Consider the following 19,027-nt stretch of genomic DNA (forward strand, 5'->3'; position numbering starts at 1 on the left):
GGGGCCCCCCGTCCTCCAAGCGATTAGGGCAGGCGTGCCCGGCCAGGGTTGGGAGCATCTTTCCGGGCGATAGCTTAATTTAATTAACTTTGATTGGCTGGTTGCCCCCCCGGCCCCCCTCCCCCAAAACTCCTTAGCTACGGGGCTGGCTATTAGTCCACATGGGTCTCGCGACAATTGGAATCAAATTTCCTGGGTTGGAGGGGGTGCTGCTGAATGGAGGACAACATGAGAAGAGCATTGATCCTTGTGCACATGGATAGCTTAATACCACCCTATATAGGCTAAAAGAAAAGCAAAACAAATCCATCAGGTGGTGTGATCAAAACCACAGAAAAATAACTCGTTCCCCAAAATCTTTTAGAACTCTGGATGGTTTTCTACCAAATTCAGCAGCAAATAAAAACAATATATAACTACAACAAAATGTGTTAAGAGATAATGGATGCACTTTTTTGTTATAATTCATTTTTGTAGTCTCTACCTCTGAAAATTAGGATCCACAATGACAAGACAAGAAACAGAGCTTTGGAATATGGAAAGCTGCAAGTGGAACATATGATTACCTCACATTTCTCCTACTGCAAAAACACGCCCAGAAAATGAAAGAAGAGAAAACAGTATATACTTTGTTGTACTGCGAACTCAAGCTAACAACTATATTACATAAAAATACAAATGTTTATTAGGGTGTACACATAGCTAAAACATCCAGAAATACACACTTACTTGACCACTACCTTGATGGAAGTGACACACATCCTGACAAATGGAATCTTTGACACCAGAATAATTAGAAGAATTGGTACAGCTATTATCTATGGCCTACTATACAAACTTATATATATATATAAGAAATTTTATGTGTGTATTTCTGGATGTGTGTCATTGTAATATAAAGAATATTGACCACTGAGGAAGGCTCAAAGGGGCCAAAACGTGTATGGTTCTTAGGTCAGAAAGTTTTACCCATCTATTGTATTTGCATAATAACTAACTTGGTTGTATAAGCCTTTTAAGTCTGAGACTTAGACTATTTCTTTTTACCGCAGTATGTTTTAGCTATGTGTACACCCTAACAAACATTTGTATTTTTATATAATATAGTTGTTCGCTTGACCCTCTTAGTTCGCAGCTGATTTTGGGTTGAGTTTCCTTCCCCCCCTTTTTTTCCAGTTTCTGTTACACTTTGTTGTATTCCAGCTTCTTTTCAGTATGGCTTATTATACATGGATGTTTTCCCTTGCTTTCACTGTGCATGTCCTTTGGGTTTTCTTTGTCATTCTGCATTGATTTTTCTCCCTTCAGCACCCAGTTCACTTTCTGACTGCTGTTTCTCCGGGTTTTCTGAGAGTGCTTTTGTGCCGATTTCCCCCTTGTTTCACTTCCAAGCCAAAGGTAATTCAAAAGTGTACAGATTTCCTCAGATTCCCCTCCCCCACTCTTTTGCTGCCCCTCAGAGGTCACTCCCTGCCAACATGGAGGTTGTTCCACCCACTCTGCACCTTCCACCATCCTCCCCCCTTCATTGGTTTATAAGCTCCATTGTCCCCTTGTTTCTAAATTTTAATTATTTTTTTACAAGCAGCATGAGTTTAGCGATATGAAATTGTGGCGCCCCAGCTGGGAGGAGGGGGTCTTCCCTGCCCCCTTCAGCCGTCACACTGAGTTCCCGACCCCTCCTAAACAGGGGAACGGGAGACCTCAGAAATTGGGCCGGCTACCAGGTTCCGTCACCGTGGTCAAGCCTGTGCCCCTGTAAGAGTTAGGGGGGACGGTTGCAACATCGTCTCTCTCTCCGGCATCTCGGCCCCGACCCCCTCCTTCACTCCCCAGTTTCCTCCCTTTCCTCCCTTTCTCGCTCCCCTTTTATACCTGATCCCTCCCTCTCTCCCCTCTCACTGGACATGAGAGGTGTCCATCTTGGGTAGTCTCGCCTCCCTATAAAAGGGGAGACGCTCTGCCCGAGCGTGCTGGTTTGACCACGCCCGAAGCAGGAGGGGGGGTTGCAGCTCGTCGCCCGGCTCATGCCGGGAAGCGCGGAAGGCCCAACATTACTTGGATGGGGCGGCTCCAGCGGCGCCGTGGTCTCGGGGACTGCCCTTCGGCCGCGCACCCGACGACGCACCCTATGGGAAAGAGGTTGCGCTGTGGCCCAGCACCCCTTTGCCTCACTGTCTCCTGCCTCCAGTACCTCGGCCTCTTCGCCCGGTTTGGGTGTTCTAGGCAGGGTAAGCTCGGGGTTTGTGGCACGTTGCTCGGGTGGGGTGGTGTTAGAGCAGCCCAGCTCATCGGAACCGGGACAGAAATTATCACTAGTCTCAGATCGCTGAATTAATAAAAATTAAAATGATGAAGGGAAAGTTTAAAAGGAGCTGTGCAAGGTTTAGTTCGCTGCTGGTATTGACTTGAAAGGGTGATCAGAGAGGAGGCAAACGGCAGCATCCCCAGTGCAAAAGAAAAAAGAAAAAGAATGCAAACAAAGTAAAGGGGGGGATCGTCAGCAGGGAATGAAATTGACATGAGATGTAAAGATGTAAAGAGACCCTGGGATGGGAAGCCTAAATCTTTGAAAATGTTTAGTGAACAAAGTTGGGGTGGAACCATTTTGACAGTCTCTGGAAGCATGTTAAAATGGCGGCTGAGCCACATGGACCTTCTGCAAACCGCTGAATTTAAGAATCATTTTGGATCCATCCATTTGGAGGACAGGGTGCAATCCTCACAGGACAGGCTTTTAAAAAACTGCCAAGATCACAACCAGTGTGCAGGATCAAATTAGAGAATCACAAAGAGAAAACCACACAAATTTGCTAGGAAGGGCAGGAAATTAGCATTACTATGCAGCTGTGGTAGGGCATCGATGAAAATACCCTTTTTTTTCAATTTAGTGGTGCAAGACTAAAAAAAATCTCTAAAGCTTCTGCCAGAGGACAGAGGCCCTGTGCAAGAATTGGTGGAGTTGTAGCCAACTTTGCACAGGCACATGCACACTCACCATGTTGCCAATGATTACAGCTTGCAAGCCAGTGTCAGTCAGTTCTACAGTGCATTCTGTACACTCAACATGTTCCCAGATATTAAGAGATCATGTAATGTCCCCATTTTCACAGTGGCCGATAACACAGCAGAGAATTCCCTAGTGCTCAGCAATATGGCAAATGGGCCTTCCAGCTGTTTGTCAGTTTCCAAAAGAGTCTGGTCAGTTTCAACAGTGGGTTTTCCCCTTTGCCTGCATTCCTTTCTGTTCCCTTTCATTCAATGAACTAATGCTAGAATGCATACACAAAACCTGAACCATGAGGATTTAAATGGAAAGTGCCTGCTGGATGCTACTGCACAGCTGTGATAAGGCAACGGCATAATTAAAAAAAAAAATTGGATGCAACCCCCCCCCCAGCATTACAAGTGATGTTCCATCCTTATTTAGAAAAGTTTTTTTATTGTAGCTGCAGAATAAATACGCTGGAAGAAAAAGAAAGGTGCATTAGGTGGGCAAAGGATCTGAAGTCAAGATTAAAGGTTTACGGCTCTGAAAATCTGCAGTAAGATGCGCGTGTATAATGGATCTATGTTTGAGGAACCACATTCAGGAGTTTTCTTTATTTACTTAAGATATTCCTATGCCATCTCTTCAGTCCTGCTTGAAGTGACTTAAAATTAAAACAATGTAACAATTAAAACAAGCCATTAAAAACAAGTCATTGGATATAAATGACCAAAAAAAACCCTATCCATAAAACGAAAGCAGACCATTTAAAAAACTGGAAAAATATAATCTCCAATAAAAAATCTGGGTAAAAAGATGTGTTTTAGCCCCATTCCTAAAATAAAGTAATGAAGGTACCAGGGATGTTTTTTGTACAGTACACAAGTTCTGAGATGATTTAAAAAAAAAAACATGTATACCACAAATTACTTTTTACTTGACTTATTTCTATACCTGGATATTTTTACTTTGCTTAGCCATTCTTTTTCCAACTTCCACTGGTGCAAGGAGAATTAGAACAGAAGTTTCCCACAACACTTAATATAGCACCATATTCTCCATAAAATATGGTAATGTATATCCCCACTGGCAAATACCACTAATGACTGCTTAAATTGTAGGTACACCAGAAAGATTTCTGGTTCATTGTGGATAAAAACTGGGGGGGAAATGGGACATGCAGTTCTTTAGGATGAGAGGCCAGTGACCACCACAAATGAGAAATGGCTTTGAGCTTCTGGAGGATGTAAGATGCAAATTGTGGGAATAAGCCTAGAGCAGTCCCTGACACAGTGTGGACACCATGATGTTTGCCAACAGCTTTCCTGGTGCCTGCCAATTGTTTTTAGAAACTGGGTGGCACCAGGTGGGACTCTTGCCCAGAAAGCCAACTCATTGGACATTGGAGATTTGATTGGCTTTGTAGATTTTTAGAAAGGTTGCTTGGCAGCAGTCGCCACTACAGCACAAAGATCTACATTGTGTGGCTGAAGGTAAGCTGCAGAAGCTATTTTTGGCTGGCTCTGCCTCCTGTGGCAGCCATTTTGTGGCAGCCATTTTATGACTGCGCCCATCACACTGCTTCAGAATTCCAAAGGGGCCCGCAGAATCAAAGATTGGGGACACCTGGCCTAGACAAATGTTAGAGTAATACATGTCCCTTGGTTTCTAGTTTTATCTGGGAAATCTATCAGTCTCTGCCTGATCTTCCTGTTGGCCATGCTTCCAACAGCAAAAAAACAAAAAACAAAAGGTACAACATGGTAGAGGAGAATGGCTTTGATTGGTGGTCTGCATTGTCAGTTTGGTAGCGCAAAGGTATTATTCTCCACTATATGCTTAGGTGCAAGTAACTCCCCTCTATTAACATTTTGCTTTGCTGAGCAAATATCCTTCACATTTTTCCCTTCCCTCTTCTTAGCTCCAGAAATCATTCCCAACCAGTTCTTGTTGGGGAATCATGGGGGGAGTTATTTCCTCTTCACACCCCAATAATTGCTAATCAGTTGTTTATTTTATGAGGATGATTTTGTGCAGTTATGAAATTATGGGTTCTTCTAAAAAATGTAAGTAGCAATTGTTTAGGCTACAAGGAAACAAGCAGTAATTAAAGCCTCCTCCCTTCCCAGTCATGTTGTGGTCACTGTAAATGAACAGGCAGGAGTTTGTTAACCTCAGAAGGGGGGGGGAGAACAATGTTTATAGGAACAGCAAGTCTGGGAAATCACAGTGGCACTTTACTAGTCCACAGGCTGGTGCAACCATGGTAACTTAACACAGAAAAACAACACAAAAAACACTGGCTATGGCATCATCTAGATTTTCCATAAAGTCTGAGTAACGTAATGATGTCCAATCCATGCTAAACAGATAATAAGGAAACACCATGCTGTTCCCAAACTGGCTAGCCAAAATTTGAAAAAATACAAATGAGGGTAATACTATTTACTGAACAACATTCTATTAGTTGAAAAACAGAACTTTTACTTGGGCACACTAGGAAAACAGTGTCAAAGTATCAGGACACTGAGATTGTGGAATCTCTATTATTAGATAAATTTATTGTTAGTCATTTTATTTTAAGCTAACATCTTTATATCATGTTTATATCATGTTTAATAAAACAGCAACCTTCCTACCATTTCAAGAACATTTGAAAAAGTCCACACTTCATTTTTCACATCATCAGTATAATCAAGAGCATTTCATTTACCGGTAAGTGTAATTGACTCGACTAGAAACTGCCTGCCATATGATCTAGTTCACTGGTCTTCAAACCATGGGTCAAGATTGTTATGTGAGTTGCCAGCCCCTCTAGAGCTGTCTGTTGTAAGTGCACATGCAGAGAGAACAAGGGTGTTTCACCTCTTGTTTTTCTTTGTACATACACGAGTGGAGCAGCAGAACAGCAAGGAGAATTTACTCAGTAACTGAGATTGTTCTGACTTTTGGTTTATTCCTCATTACGGTATATCCCCTCGTTTCCACTTGTGTTTCTAGTTACCAGCTCTCTTGTTCTGCTGCACATGTTCTTGGCCTAGACACCTCTGAGATCGTAACTCTCCCCCCCGCCATCTAATGTGACTCATATCTTGTGCTTGAACCTCAATGGGTCCTGGATATAGAAAGGTAGAAGACCAAAGGTCTAGTAATTTTTTGACCAGTTGTATTGAAGAAGCAGTTGTAACAATTAGGGTAAAGGACAACGAACATACCTTTACCCAGGTAGCTTGGGCCCCTTCATAGTTACTTGAATCCTAGAGTGTACCACGCATAACGGAGGTGGAGACTACAGCAGGCAAGTAGAAGTGGTAAAGTCTAATTCCAGGAGTAAAACTCCACACAAGGCTGTGTCTATCCAGGTATCAAGCTACTGGGACTGGATCAGGGCCTATACCCAGGGAAGCATCCAGAGACCAGTTGCTCCCAGAGCTTTATAGAAATAAGTTTGCAAATAACTTGGGATCCTCAGGGACTACAATATGTTTCCAGCCCTTGTAGTTTATGCAATACGTTTGTAGACCTTTTTACTAGATACAGATTATTTTCTTCACTGAACTAGTTTAATTTTATTAATCAACAAATGTTCATGGGTTGGTCTCCAAAGTGACACAAACACTATGATACTTTACACATCTTTATTCAGAAATCATTCCCACTGGATTCCTGAAATGTAAGCATACAGCCAAAGCTTAATAATTTAGCTGAGCACAGATATTAATTTTCCAGTACAGTTCGTTTCACTGCAGTGGAAATTTATATTGAAAACCACTTCCTGCACATGAATTTAAAACCCTTGAGAGTCATTTGTGGTCAGTGTAAATTAGAGCCATTCAAATCTTAGCAGTGTTGGTCCTCGGGGGCTGATAAGAACTTTTTCTTTCTGTTCCAATTTGTATTATGGGTGCAAAACCTCAGGCCCTCACTATGCAATTGTGGTTCAGATAAATCCCCGAAGAAGAAATGGTCAGTGAAGTCACCAAAGCTTGACTGATTGAGCCTCTGTGCTAGGAAATGACATTTTGCATAGTTTCCAGTTGAAAACAAAAATTGGCCCAAGATAACTTGAAGGTTAGCCAGAACTAGTGGAAAGAGTTCCCCCTCCTCAGATCATTCTCTTTCTCGTTTGGGCTTAGCAACAGAATCCAAGAAGTGGTTACCATAGCCTGCAGGGTACGGACACATTGTCAATTTGTAAAAGTTGCTATTTAAAAATAATGTATCCCTAGGATGTCTTCTATGTGCTTGTATCAAAATATGGGCTAATAATCTGTTAATGCATAATCCTATGTTTAGCTCGGATTCATACTAGGATCTAGTCCTTACTCTGAAACCTTCTCACTTCTCTATCTCTGAATATACTTCCTGTTGCATGCCTTGTTTCTCCCCACTCCCATATTACCAAATCAATTGGCTGCCAGGTCTCAAATGGCTTTTTTCTCAGATTTTCATGGCTGCCCGTACATAAAGAAACCTTATAAATTACAGAGGGATCAGTACCTGATCAAAGGTAGACTTTTTTTTCTATAACAGAGCTTGAATTTTAACAAGCTAGAATGGTAGCAAGGCACATTGTCTTATGCTCTGTTTTAGATATACCATAAACTGATGACCCCTATCCTTTGTGCCCATTCTGATCCTTCCTTATTTCCAGCCACTTATGCCTGCCCCCACATCCTTGCATCTTTCTCCTGTTGCCACCCATTTAGCCTCAGATGACGGGGGCACATGAAAATTATCATGATAGTTGGGAAGGTTCATATGGGGTTAAACTATACAAGTATGCATTAATCTAGCAATGGCCTTTTTATAGGTACCGCTTTGGTGGGAAGGTAACAGCGTTCTGTGCGCCTCGACGTTTAATCATGCCAGCCACATGACCATGGAAAGGTCTTCAGACAGCGCTGGCTCTTTAGCTTGGAAACGGAGATGAGTCGGATTCGACTAGCTTTCGAGCAAGGGAAACCTTTACAGAGGAAAGGGCAGAATGGATACACAGGTTCCAACCCAACATTCTGCTTTAGATGTAACAATAACATTAACATGTACTAATAAGTCTTGTGAGTCAAACCCCCAAAGTAGAATTTTTAAAGGAAATTAATGAAGTGCTTCATTGTGTGTTGTGAAAGCTATTCTTAGCTGTGGTATTTCCTGATGGAAGGAGTGTTGCAATGTTATCACTACAATTAATTCCAATTATGTTTTATAATCTCGTATGTGCTGCAAATTCAAAAAGCAATGCCTTTCACAAGCCATACAGAAAATTATCCATCTCAAAGATGAAAAACGAGGTGAGTTTCTACAAGATAAAAGTGTAAGCAAGCCCTAAGATTGTGTAAATTGCTCTGAGAGTAGAGGGTGAGAAAGTCAGGTAAAAACCTAAAATGAACTATCGTTCCAGAAAAGGCGAGACATTGTAAAAAAGATAGACAACTGAATTTAAAGCAAGTCCTGTTTCCTTTATATATTTGTGGTGTCTCATTTTACCACCAGCATATATCATACAGACATACAGGATTCATCATGGTCCCTGCCACATGTAAACAGTGGCAAACATACACTTCATACAACATTACGTGTGAACTTTAAGAATAAAGCTTGATTTTCAAAATGTCATGCAGACATCTGGCTGGACAGAAGACCAATTTATCAAAGGGGCAACAGCTTTCACACATAACATGTTTACCAAAAAGGTCCTGTGTGAAATCTGAAAACACCAAAGAATAAGTAATGACAAACTTGGCTGCATCTTGTGGAAAAGGGAGCTGTGCCTTCCCTTTTTCATGAATATTTCACGCTGCTGTTTGCTATGGAGAATAAAGACAAAAATGAATCCAAGCGTTTGGGATTCAGATTTCCTTCATTTCATATGTCTTAATCTACCATGACAACTGACAAAAAAGAAGAACAGCGTATCGAAGAAGGTATTTAAATTCCTGTCTTGGGGAAGATCCCCACCTGGCTAGTATAAATGAAAATGTTTTAACTGCCAGCATTTCGCAGCTAACTGCTGTGATTTATTTTCCATTCAGCTCAATTGTTTAGACTTCTAAGTGACATAGCTTGAAGCAGACCAGTTCTCAATCATTTCTGGTAGGAATTACAGTATAGCTGCTAATACAGCAGAACTTCCTGGGGACACAGCTGCATCTTAACAGAGCTCCCTGGTAATCAGAGGTATTAAGAACAGTTTTTCACATTATATTTTAAATATATGGTAAGGTTTCACTCTCACATGTGCAGAGAAGGAAACTCCTTGACTAACAGTTCCATCCTAAACAGTGTTACACCCTTTTAAGCCCATTGATGTTCATAAACTTGGAAGAGTAAGATACTAAGGCAGTTCTGCTTAAGATTTCATTCTAAATGAGCAATATATGCAGCTGGTTCTAAGCCAGGTATGCAGTATGCCAGGTATGCAGTATGCAAGAAGCAAGTTAGTAGTTGTGTGACTGGACAAGAGCTGTCCATCTCTAGTACACATTTTCACGGACCACAGCATATCTCCTTTCAAGAAGCAAACCATGTTACCAGTGATGACTACTGAGAGCCAGCGTGGTGTAGTGGTTAAAGTGTCGAACTAGGATCTGGGAAATCTGGGTTCGAATCCCCACTCTGCTATGGAAGCCTGCTGGCTGACCTTGGGCCAGTCACACACTCTCAGTCTAACCTACCTAACAGGGTTGTTGTGAGGATAAAACGGAGGAGAGGAGAATGATTTAAGCTGCTTTGGGTCCCCATTTGTGAGAAAGATGGGATCTAAATAAAAGAAAATAAATAAATAATATGATGACTAGAGTGTACTAGAAGAATGGGCCAGGCAGTTTCAATAAAGACTGTGAACTGTAGGTAGCATTCCTGTTTTTTTTCTCTACTTGTCATCATCTTTTATCATATTTCTGCTCGGATTCACAGCACCTTGTTAGACAACAGCAGCAAGAGGACAGAACTAAAAAATTCCAATATCTAGGAAATGTAGAACTGAAGTCAGTAGAATCTACATTTAATAGCCTTTTCAAACAAGCTGTCAATCACAATGCCATAACTTGTGACGTTTCATAGGATATCGTGATCTTGCATTTCAAATACATTATGGGGAAACTAAAAGCATCTTTAGCTATTACTTTGTGATGCAAGAATAGGATTGTGCGGGGTTCCTTTGCTTCCTGTTGCTCCATAAAAATGTCATATTTAAAATTCCAATTCCAAAATTCACAATGGTAGAAACACAAGATGGTGGGAGATATGATGAGCAGCTATTCTGGTTTGGTTCATAGTTATGGTCTGGGTATATGTCAAACAAAATTTTATCATTCTAAACCTCTTCTACATTTTTGTTACTTTTTACAAAAACCAGATCCTTGGGTTCCCTACATAAGAACATAAGAGAAGCCAATGTTGGATCAGGCCTATGGCCCATCCAGTCCAACACTCTGTGTCACACAGTGGCCAAAAATACATCCAGTTCTTGCATAAAGACTTCTACTTTCTCACCAAATTGTTGAGAGGTCAGAAGCACCACCTGAACCAGTATGGAATCATTTTGTTATTAGAGACAAGGCCAAAGAAATCAGCAAATGCAGAAGTGCACAGCAGACAAACATCAGGAAAAGTTTCAGAACAAGCTCACACAGCCTCATACTGAATACTTTAGCAGGCAGTGGTGTCACTAAGATATTTATGGGAGAGAAGGGAAGAGCACAAAGACAAGATAAGGAAATACCTAGCAAGAAATACAGTGGCAGGAAGTACACCTTGACTTGTACAAAACATGGGGAACACCATAATCAACCCAGCAGGACACAAAGGAACTTCAGGGAAATCCAGAACTTTGGTTTGAATACTGGGTCAGAATGGACTCCTGGGATATAAGTCCAACATTTAAAAAATACCAATAACTCTCTTGGTCCCCTAAACTTCCTCTTTAATGGTGGAGAATATGGGCAAATATAGTGGCATACTACCTAAGTGTTCCCTCATGGAGTTGTATATAATTGCTACATCTGAAACACCTAAGAATAAACAATAGCTTTGATATAACAAGACACGACAGTGTCCTGTGAAGGCAGAAATAAAGTCAGAAGTCTTTAATTATCAAGCCTCATACAAGGGGAAGGGGATAGGGAGTGTGTGAGCCCAAATCAGTCGGGTTAATTTCTACAACAAACACTGTCTTGTCTTTATATCTAAAACATGCCTCAGATTTGTAGCTTACCCAGAGTACTTTGGGTTAAAAACTTAAGGAAAATCCAGAACTTCATTTGAATACAGGGTGGGAATGGACTCCTGGGATATAAATCCAACATTAAAAAATAAACCAAAACCAATAACTCTCTTGATCCCCCAAACCAAGGAGGTTTAGACTATTTGCGGCAGTGAACTGTCAGTGGCATTTCTACATTTAAGCTACTCTGGAGTCTTAACATACCAAACATTTCCTGCACCTAAAATGACAGCCTTTTACTCACGTTACTAAGAAAAAAATTATGGTAATGTAGTTTTAGGTGATTTTGTTGCATTTATTCATGAAATGATGTTAACTGCCATAAATACTGTATTAAATATATAAATAAATACATTCCGTATAGGAATATCACTACAAATTAGAAGACACTGATCAGGAAGTTACAACTTGTCCAGAATGCAGCAGCTCGGGTCCTCACAGGGACACCGATAAATTGCACACATACAACCTGTGCTACGCCAGCTGCACTGGTTCCAGGGTGAGTACCAGATCAGGTTCAAGGTTCTGGTTCTGGCCTTTAAGGCCCTAAATGGTCAGGGACCAACATACCTACAGGACCGCCTCTTGTTGTGTAGCCCCCAGAGAGCTACACTCACAAAAAGACCCTTTAAAGGTGTCGGGTTTTTGCTAGTGGGGTGGGGCTGTAGCACACAGGGCTGATATCCCAGTGGTGATTCGCTGCTTGGGATTCTGGCCTGCTCTGCAAATCGTCGCTGGGGAACCAGCCTCAAACACCATGGCCCCTATCCCACTTGCAAAAAGGGTCTTTTAAAGGGTCTTTTTGCTAGTGGAGCTGCAGCCAGCGACAGCCCTCTCCCTCCCTGATGATGATGATGAAGAAGAACAAGAGATTGGATTTATACCCCGCCCGTAACTACCCAAAGGTGTCTCAGAGCGGCTTACAAACTCCTTTCCCTTTCCCTCCCCACAACAGACACCCTGTGAGGTGGGTGGGGCTGAGAGAACTCTGACACAAACTGCTCTTTTACAAGAACAGCTCTTATCAGAAACTACAGAAACTATCAGAAAGATTGAAAGGGCCCTCCAGCTGACTAATAGGCCATGTGCTCCCTGCTGATAAGCTGAATGGCTTTTTAAATCTTGCAGGAGAGGAGGGTGAGGGGTGGCCGTGCGTAGCTGCAGGTTGGGGGCAGAGCTTCCCCCACCAGCCAACTGGCCAGTGGTGGATTGGAGCCCCCAAGAAGTGGAGGACTTGAAGGCGGGCAACCCTAAAGGATATAAACTGTACAGGACGCATAGTAGGAAAGAAACATAATAGCAATAAATATGCAGGTGGGGGAGAAAATACTGGGAAACGTGTGTGACCAGCTTTGCAACACTACATTATCTACAATGCTTCCATTTTAGTATCCCCAAATTAGAGCGATCTGGAACACTACAAAAAAACAGACAGGCAGGCTGGCAACATATACCTGTTCATTTCTTCCTACATTTGTACATTCTTATACTAAGCAAGTTTGAACAAGGGCCGTGTTCCATGTTAATTGCCTTGGGAAAGCAAAGTTCTTGACTATATGACTCTATCTTCTCCATGTGTACAGTACACAAAATGGACATATCCACAGGCATGGAGCTAAAAAAAGTTACTGTTGTTCTGCAGAAAGCAGCAGCTGCTGTTGCTTGGGATGAATGCCGAGACAGAAAAAACAGGTGATGGTAAATTCTGCAAGCATATGCAAGTATGAAGAAACATAGTTATGAATTGGCAGCAGCTACTCAAAGACACCACCCTGTTTGCAATAGGAAGCAAAATGCGTCACCCATCATTATTTTAAAACATAGGGACTTTCTGTCTTTTACAGTGCTGGCATAAGCAGAGCTGCAGCTTCCTAAGATGATTCAAGTGAATGGGCTTATAAGAGTGCAACTCTACTTAGAATTGCACTATAAATCTCTGGAACCTCTGAGCAGGTACACAACTGACAGAGTTGTTAAGAAACAAAATGCCCACCTCCTTACTGCTACCACGGTAAAGAAAAGCAAGTATGGAATGGAGAATGCATGAAGTCGTTGATGCCTCTTTTCAAAACATCAAATGTACAATTCCTCACAAATCAGCTGAAAGTAGTCCAAATTAATAACTTTGCTCTTGAGAATTTCACAGCTTCTCCTCCACACGTATCAATAGGAGACATAAAGCCTTTGTTTTCTAATCAGCAGTATAGTGCCCTGTGTCAGTAAACAGCCCCCCAAATGTGATGTGATTATCAAATGTGGGAACTGTTAAAATTCCTGTTTTTGCAGTCTGCCTTCCACTAATGTGATTTAGTTTATGGTACTTCTGTCTGGCAAGACTCTTGTGTCTTTACTTATCACAAGGTTGTATGATACTGATCTTGTTTTGTATATATGATGTAATAAACTCGATAATTTTTTTAAAAAAACTGTCCTGTAGACATGCAGGCATTTAGCTAGTGAGATGATTCCCATCACTTCACCTCTAAGCCTGAAAAAAAACTTAACATATTAAACTTTGGTGAGTCAGGCAGTTAAGAGCCTTTCAAAATGAACTTTACCAGAAAAAAAGTTGGTAACCCACTTGCAAGTAACATGCTCCACCCTTATTCTAGATGTAGGGGGGAGAGGAAAATAACTCTGCACAAACACATTTTTCAGTTTTAGTGTCTAATTCACTGTCATGCACCTGGAAAGAATTATTATTAAGTGGGGCAGTACCACCCTCTGAAAAAAGTTAATGCTTTTCACTGTACCTTTCTACTTTGTTGGCATCTCTTGCCTCATCTGAGGTGTCTTTGGCAGCTACTATTATAGCGTCCTTCTCAGGTGCAGCAAGGAGAGAGTGACAGAGCTCAGGAATAGTGCTGAGATTATGGAGAAACAGGGACACAATTAGTTCCTGGAGAAGAGGCCTCATTTCACAGAACTCAAATTTATTCTTGTACAATTTTAGCTGATGCACAAGCCAATGATAAAATAAACCTACAGAAAATAACTATTAGAAAGGGAATGAGATTGGACTCTTTTTTAACAGCTACGGTTACTGAAGAAAAATGTAACTTTGGTTATGACTACACTATGAACATCCTGGGTCCTCCTTCTGTGGAGAACCAGGCAACCTAAAAATCCTGATCATGCAAATCCCAAATTTAAAAACCCTCACTACCAAACACCTGTCTGAATGCAACTATTTGCATTTAGCTAACTGTAACAGAAACTGCTGCTTCTTTGTTATTGGACAATGGGGGGCATTTCAGAAGAACAGCAAACCTTAGAAGACAAGTTGGAGTAATCCAGTTTGACAGGTGTACTATGTGCATAGCAGAATAAAAGACTGCTGGTCCAACGTTTTTAAAATATAAAAGAACAGGCACCTCTGTCTGCAGCTTCACAGAGCTTGCAGAAGTACTGATGTAACTGTCTGATTTATGACTGACAGTTGTGTGGTCATATATTATATACAAGTGTCTTGGCCAAGAAATAAGGAGAAAAGAGTGCTGAGGCCAGCTGTTTACAGGTTTCATAATGTATACATACTTCCTCTAGCAACCCATAGACATTTTCCTGAACTAATATACTCCACTGAAAAGAATTGCAATTTAGATTCAGGTAGGCTACAAAACAGGATCAACCTGCAACTTTAATTAAGACTGTCCACCCCACCCCCTATTACACAATATCAAACTTCAATATACTGGCACAATTTTTTTACAATTAATTTTAAATAAGTACCTTTCAGCAGGTAATCCTTCAGTAGCCATACTTGGGTGTTCACTGGGAAGGTTCTGCTTCTGTTCAGTGAGTGAAGCAGCTGATTTCTTGCCCTGGGTATTTTGAAGAAAACTCTCTTGTGTCCAATTCTTTTCTCCATTCTGATTTGCAGAAGTAACAACAGCATCTGTAGTCTTAAAACACACATTTTGTTCCAACCTGTGAATACTTTCTGAATGCTTTTCTGCATCAGACCCTTGATCACAAATGCTGGGTTGCAAAGCTGAGTCACTATCCTCAGTGAATAATATCCCTGTAATACTTTTTTTAGGAGTGTCAACAGAAATATGTTCTTCAGTTTCTGCTGTGCTCAACACGGTGTCATTTGCTTCTTCTACATTGCCGGGTTCCGGTTTACAGTTACCTGGGGAACAATCATCAGGGTGTACTTCATTTTTTAAGTAATCTATGAGCCCATGTGTTTCTGTCTCCTGTCCTTGCTCTTGAGACAGTTGTGGGTGTTTTGTATCTCCCAACCCATCCAGCATAGTATATCCTTCATCCTGGTGCAAATTTTCATCCAGAAGATTACAGCCAGTAGATTTCTTCTCATTTTCACCTGGCAACATTCTGGACTGTTCTGTTTGTTCTTCGTGTTCACAAAGAACATCTAGAAGAAACGGCAATGGTGACACGTCGCCTGAATTTAAAATACTCTCTTCATTTTCATCACCTTTACTTGGCATCAGGTGGTGGCATAGGTTTCCATAATGTTCCATAATTGGCTCTTCCTCATACAAACCTGGTTCTGCATTACACACACTAATTAAATCACCTGCCTCTGCACTCTTTGGAATTACTCCTGTGGAGTCAGCAGTCATGATAGGGAGGTTACTGTCAGGAGAAGATAGCAGATTCACTGTCCCTGGGCCGCAATCACTGGCAAGTTGTAGTATTCCTGTTTCCAAGCTTACTAGATTGCCACCATTATCGCTGCTCACTGGACTAACATGTTCACTTTCATCAATCTTCATCTTATTATTGCTCATTTTTGAGCCATCCAACTCATGGTCTAAGTTTGGCAAAGATGCTAAAGACGATATATCACTTAAGCAATATTCCTTGACAAGGATCTTTTCCTCCCTAGAGTCCTGACTGTTTGTCAAGAGTTGGTTTTCTTCTTGAGCTATCTTCTCTTGAGTAGCTCCACTGGAAGTTTCAGCTTTTGAAATCAACATGCCTCCTTCCATTTTCTGGTGACATTCAGGTTCTCTGTTTCCATCTCTGGCTTCCAAGACTTGCTTAAATTCTGGCCTTTCTTTAACTTCAGAGCTGTCATTGTCACTGGCAATGTTTTCATCCGAAAGGTGTGATAATTCTGCCCTCAGAGCACTTTGAACTGTTTTCTCAAATATTTTGCTAATGTGCTCCCTGAAATCAGAAAAGCCGGTGCCAAAGGCCCTGGACGTCTGAGCATCAGGTTCTGAAGACTGTGTGGGAATAACAGTTTCTGCCTTAGGGGTGGTGAAATTCTCTGTTGAAGCACATTTGCCTTTTTCTGCATTCTGTGTATTTTCTACCCCCTTCCTCTGCTTGTCATCTGCACAGGTGATATTTGCTACAATGCCCTCATTACTGCCTGCTTGCTTACCAAGAGATGAAAGGCTCAGAAGCTTCTCTTCTAAGCTTGAAAAACTGAAGAGAGATTCCACTGAGCTGTCACATTGCTGGGCTTTGAAGCTGACATCGCTTTTCGTTCCTTTTGTTCTAATTGCAGAGATCTCCGTCTGCAGCTTCTTGAAATTAAATGGCGACAAACTTCCTTCGAACTGCCCTGCCTCAGCAGAGCTTTGTAAGGTCATGGCACTCTCTTCTGACTGGAAAACTTGTTCAGGAATCACAGACTGTTTCCCTGGGACTGTCTCGGAAGGAATGTTGTCTAAATTCACTACTCTAGAATTCCTTGGATCTATTGAGTTTTTCTCTGCAGAATTATCATCTTCCCAAATGACTCCAGCAGCAGCGGCGGCAATATGCAAATCAGAACCAGCACCTAAGACGTTTTGGCAAGCTGCAACTTCCAGCTCCTGTTTTTGTACTTCACCAACAATGCCATCATTCAAGCTGCCTGCTGGTTGTTGGATCAACATGTGCTGTTCACATGGAAATGGTGACGTAGAAAGAACTGTCAGTTCTCCTTCAGAGCCACCAGGTAGAAACTCAGTCTTCTGAATACTGTCCATTTTATTCAACGTATTGCTGGAAGGCGTTTCTGTGGGTTCAGGTAATACTAGAGGATGATACTCCTGTTCTTCTGCAATTTCATCAGCCAAGAATGTAAGGTCCTTTTCAAAATTTATTTTTTCATGTTCATCGTTCATTATTATTGCATCAACCAAACTAAGATTCTCTTTGATTTCAGAATCTGAACGTTCTTCTGCCAATTCTGTCTGATTACTAAGTAGGTTATGATCAGTTCTGTTTCTTTCAGAATCAGCATCAGCATGAGTTATTTTGAAATCTATTGGCAGAGTCTGCGGCACGGCATTAGCAGTGTCTGTATTCTGTGCCGCTGGAATGCGTTCCGTAATACCAATGTTGCTTTTATCACTGTCGCCTGCCATTCTGCATAAACCGCCCAACTGCTCATTTATGACAGATTCTTTAGCACATGCATCATCCACACTTGCTTCTTCATGAAGAGAGTCTGAAGTCAATGTATTAGAATCATCCTGCTTGATCTTGCTTAAGGTTTCTTTACTGAGACAACTTTCTCCCTCCTTTAGGTTTGTAAGAGTTTGCAGGTTGCTGTCTTGCACAGAGTCTCCCAAAGTTTTAGAAATACTTGGTAAAGATGCTTTTGCTTGCATCTCCAGCTCACAAAGTACAGTTTGGGATTGGGCAGGAATATCTACAACTACTTTAATTTCACTTTCACATTGCTCTTGATGGTCGCTGCATTCATTTAATACAAGTGAGTGTTCCCTTTTGGGATATACCTCATCCAGCTCTTGTTCATCAAGACTTGTAACTGTGTTACTGTTGTCATTTTGGACTTTTGAGCTTGGAATGTGCCATTGGTTACAGCAGACTGATGCAAGGGATTCTGGGCTTTCTCCTTGTTCTGCTATTCGAGATGGTATCAAAACCACTCTGGTGAGTTGGACATCTTTGCTCTGAAGAGTTTCTAAGGATGTTTCACTGTCATAACTCTTTGGAGGACAATCATGCTTCTTAATGCTTCTACCATGCAAGTCTTCAGAAATCAACTTTGGTTCCTGGGTCCCAGTCTCCATAATGCTTGCTGAAGGAACTGGGCTTCCAGTACAACCCTCTTCCGTACTTTGGTTATTTTCTTCTGTCACTTGTTAAGCAGTGTCATTTGCCTGGCCTTTCCTTTCTGTCCTGTATTCCTCCTGTCCCATTTCATGACTTTCTTTTATATCCACAGCAGTGCTTAGTTCAGCAACAGGCAGAGGTGCATTGCCAGCATCATCATTGGTTATCTGTTTTTCCCTTTCCAAAAGGGACGCATCTTTCTGGATCTTTGTTTCTTCTGATGTGACACATTCAGCAATCCCTGCCCATTCATTTAAGCCCTTATGCTCAAGACTGGATAATTTTCCTTTGAATGCCAGACTGGCTCCAGAAGTTAGTTCATGCATAGCTTTGTCTTCAGTCTCCCATACACTGTTTTTAAATGTTGGGTGCTCCCAGGAGCCGTCTTGCTTATTCTGCTTAACCGTATTGTTCTCAGACTGCACCAGAAGTGAACCATGCACATCTGCTAAACAAACCTTCTCGGCCATTTTACAAGCTGGTGAGCTGTTTTCTGGACTGAGGTTTAAAAAATCATAACTTTGTGAGTGTTTCACCCCTTGTAAATGTAGTGCTTCAACAGGCAGAAAGCTACTGTTACCCTGCCTGTCATATGTGGCTGTTTTCTCTGTCTTTGATCCCTGACTTAATTCAGGTGAATGAACTTCAGGTGCATTCAGACTATATTCGGAACTGAAAGTTTCTTCCAATGCTTTGTCACTGGCATCGCTTTTTAAAACGTTTAACAGAGAATTCAAGGGATCGTCCCTGTTAACACCAACATT

At 41.5% G+C, this 19,027-nt stretch overlaps 1 protein-coding gene across 7 annotated transcripts in view; it reads right to left on the bottom strand.

The window, feature by feature from the left end:
* TACC2 (transforming, acidic coiled-coil containing protein 2) overlaps positions 1-19,027 on the bottom strand; it is a 210,737-nt gene that overhangs the window by 140,351 nt on the left and 51,359 nt on the right. For 4 of the 7 annotated variants that reach the window (XM_015425393.1, XM_015425394.1, XM_015425392.1 and 1 more), the window contains exons 1-2: positions 14,946-18,277; positions 13,967-14,077 (exon numbers count right to left, since the gene is read on the bottom strand). The exons of 2 other annotated variants lie outside the window; for them this stretch is intronic. In XM_015425393.1, the coding sequence (XP_015280879.1) occupies positions 13,967-14,077; positions 14,946-18,220 (3,386 nt within the window). In that variant the 5' untranslated portion in view covers positions 18,221-18,277. Of the gene's footprint in view, positions 1-13,966; positions 14,078-14,945; positions 18,279-19,027 lie in introns of those variants that run through there. One more of the 7 variants, XM_015425391.1, reaches the window with a different exon arrangement.

The sequence above is a fragment of the Gekko japonicus genome, unplaced genomic scaffold, assembly GCF_001447785.1.
Source record: "Gekko japonicus isolate JY-2015 unplaced genomic scaffold, Gekko_japonicus_V1.1 scaffold183, whole genome shotgun sequence".
NCBI classification, from domain to species: Eukaryota; Metazoa; Chordata; class Lepidosauria; order Squamata; family Gekkonidae; genus Gekko; species Gekko japonicus.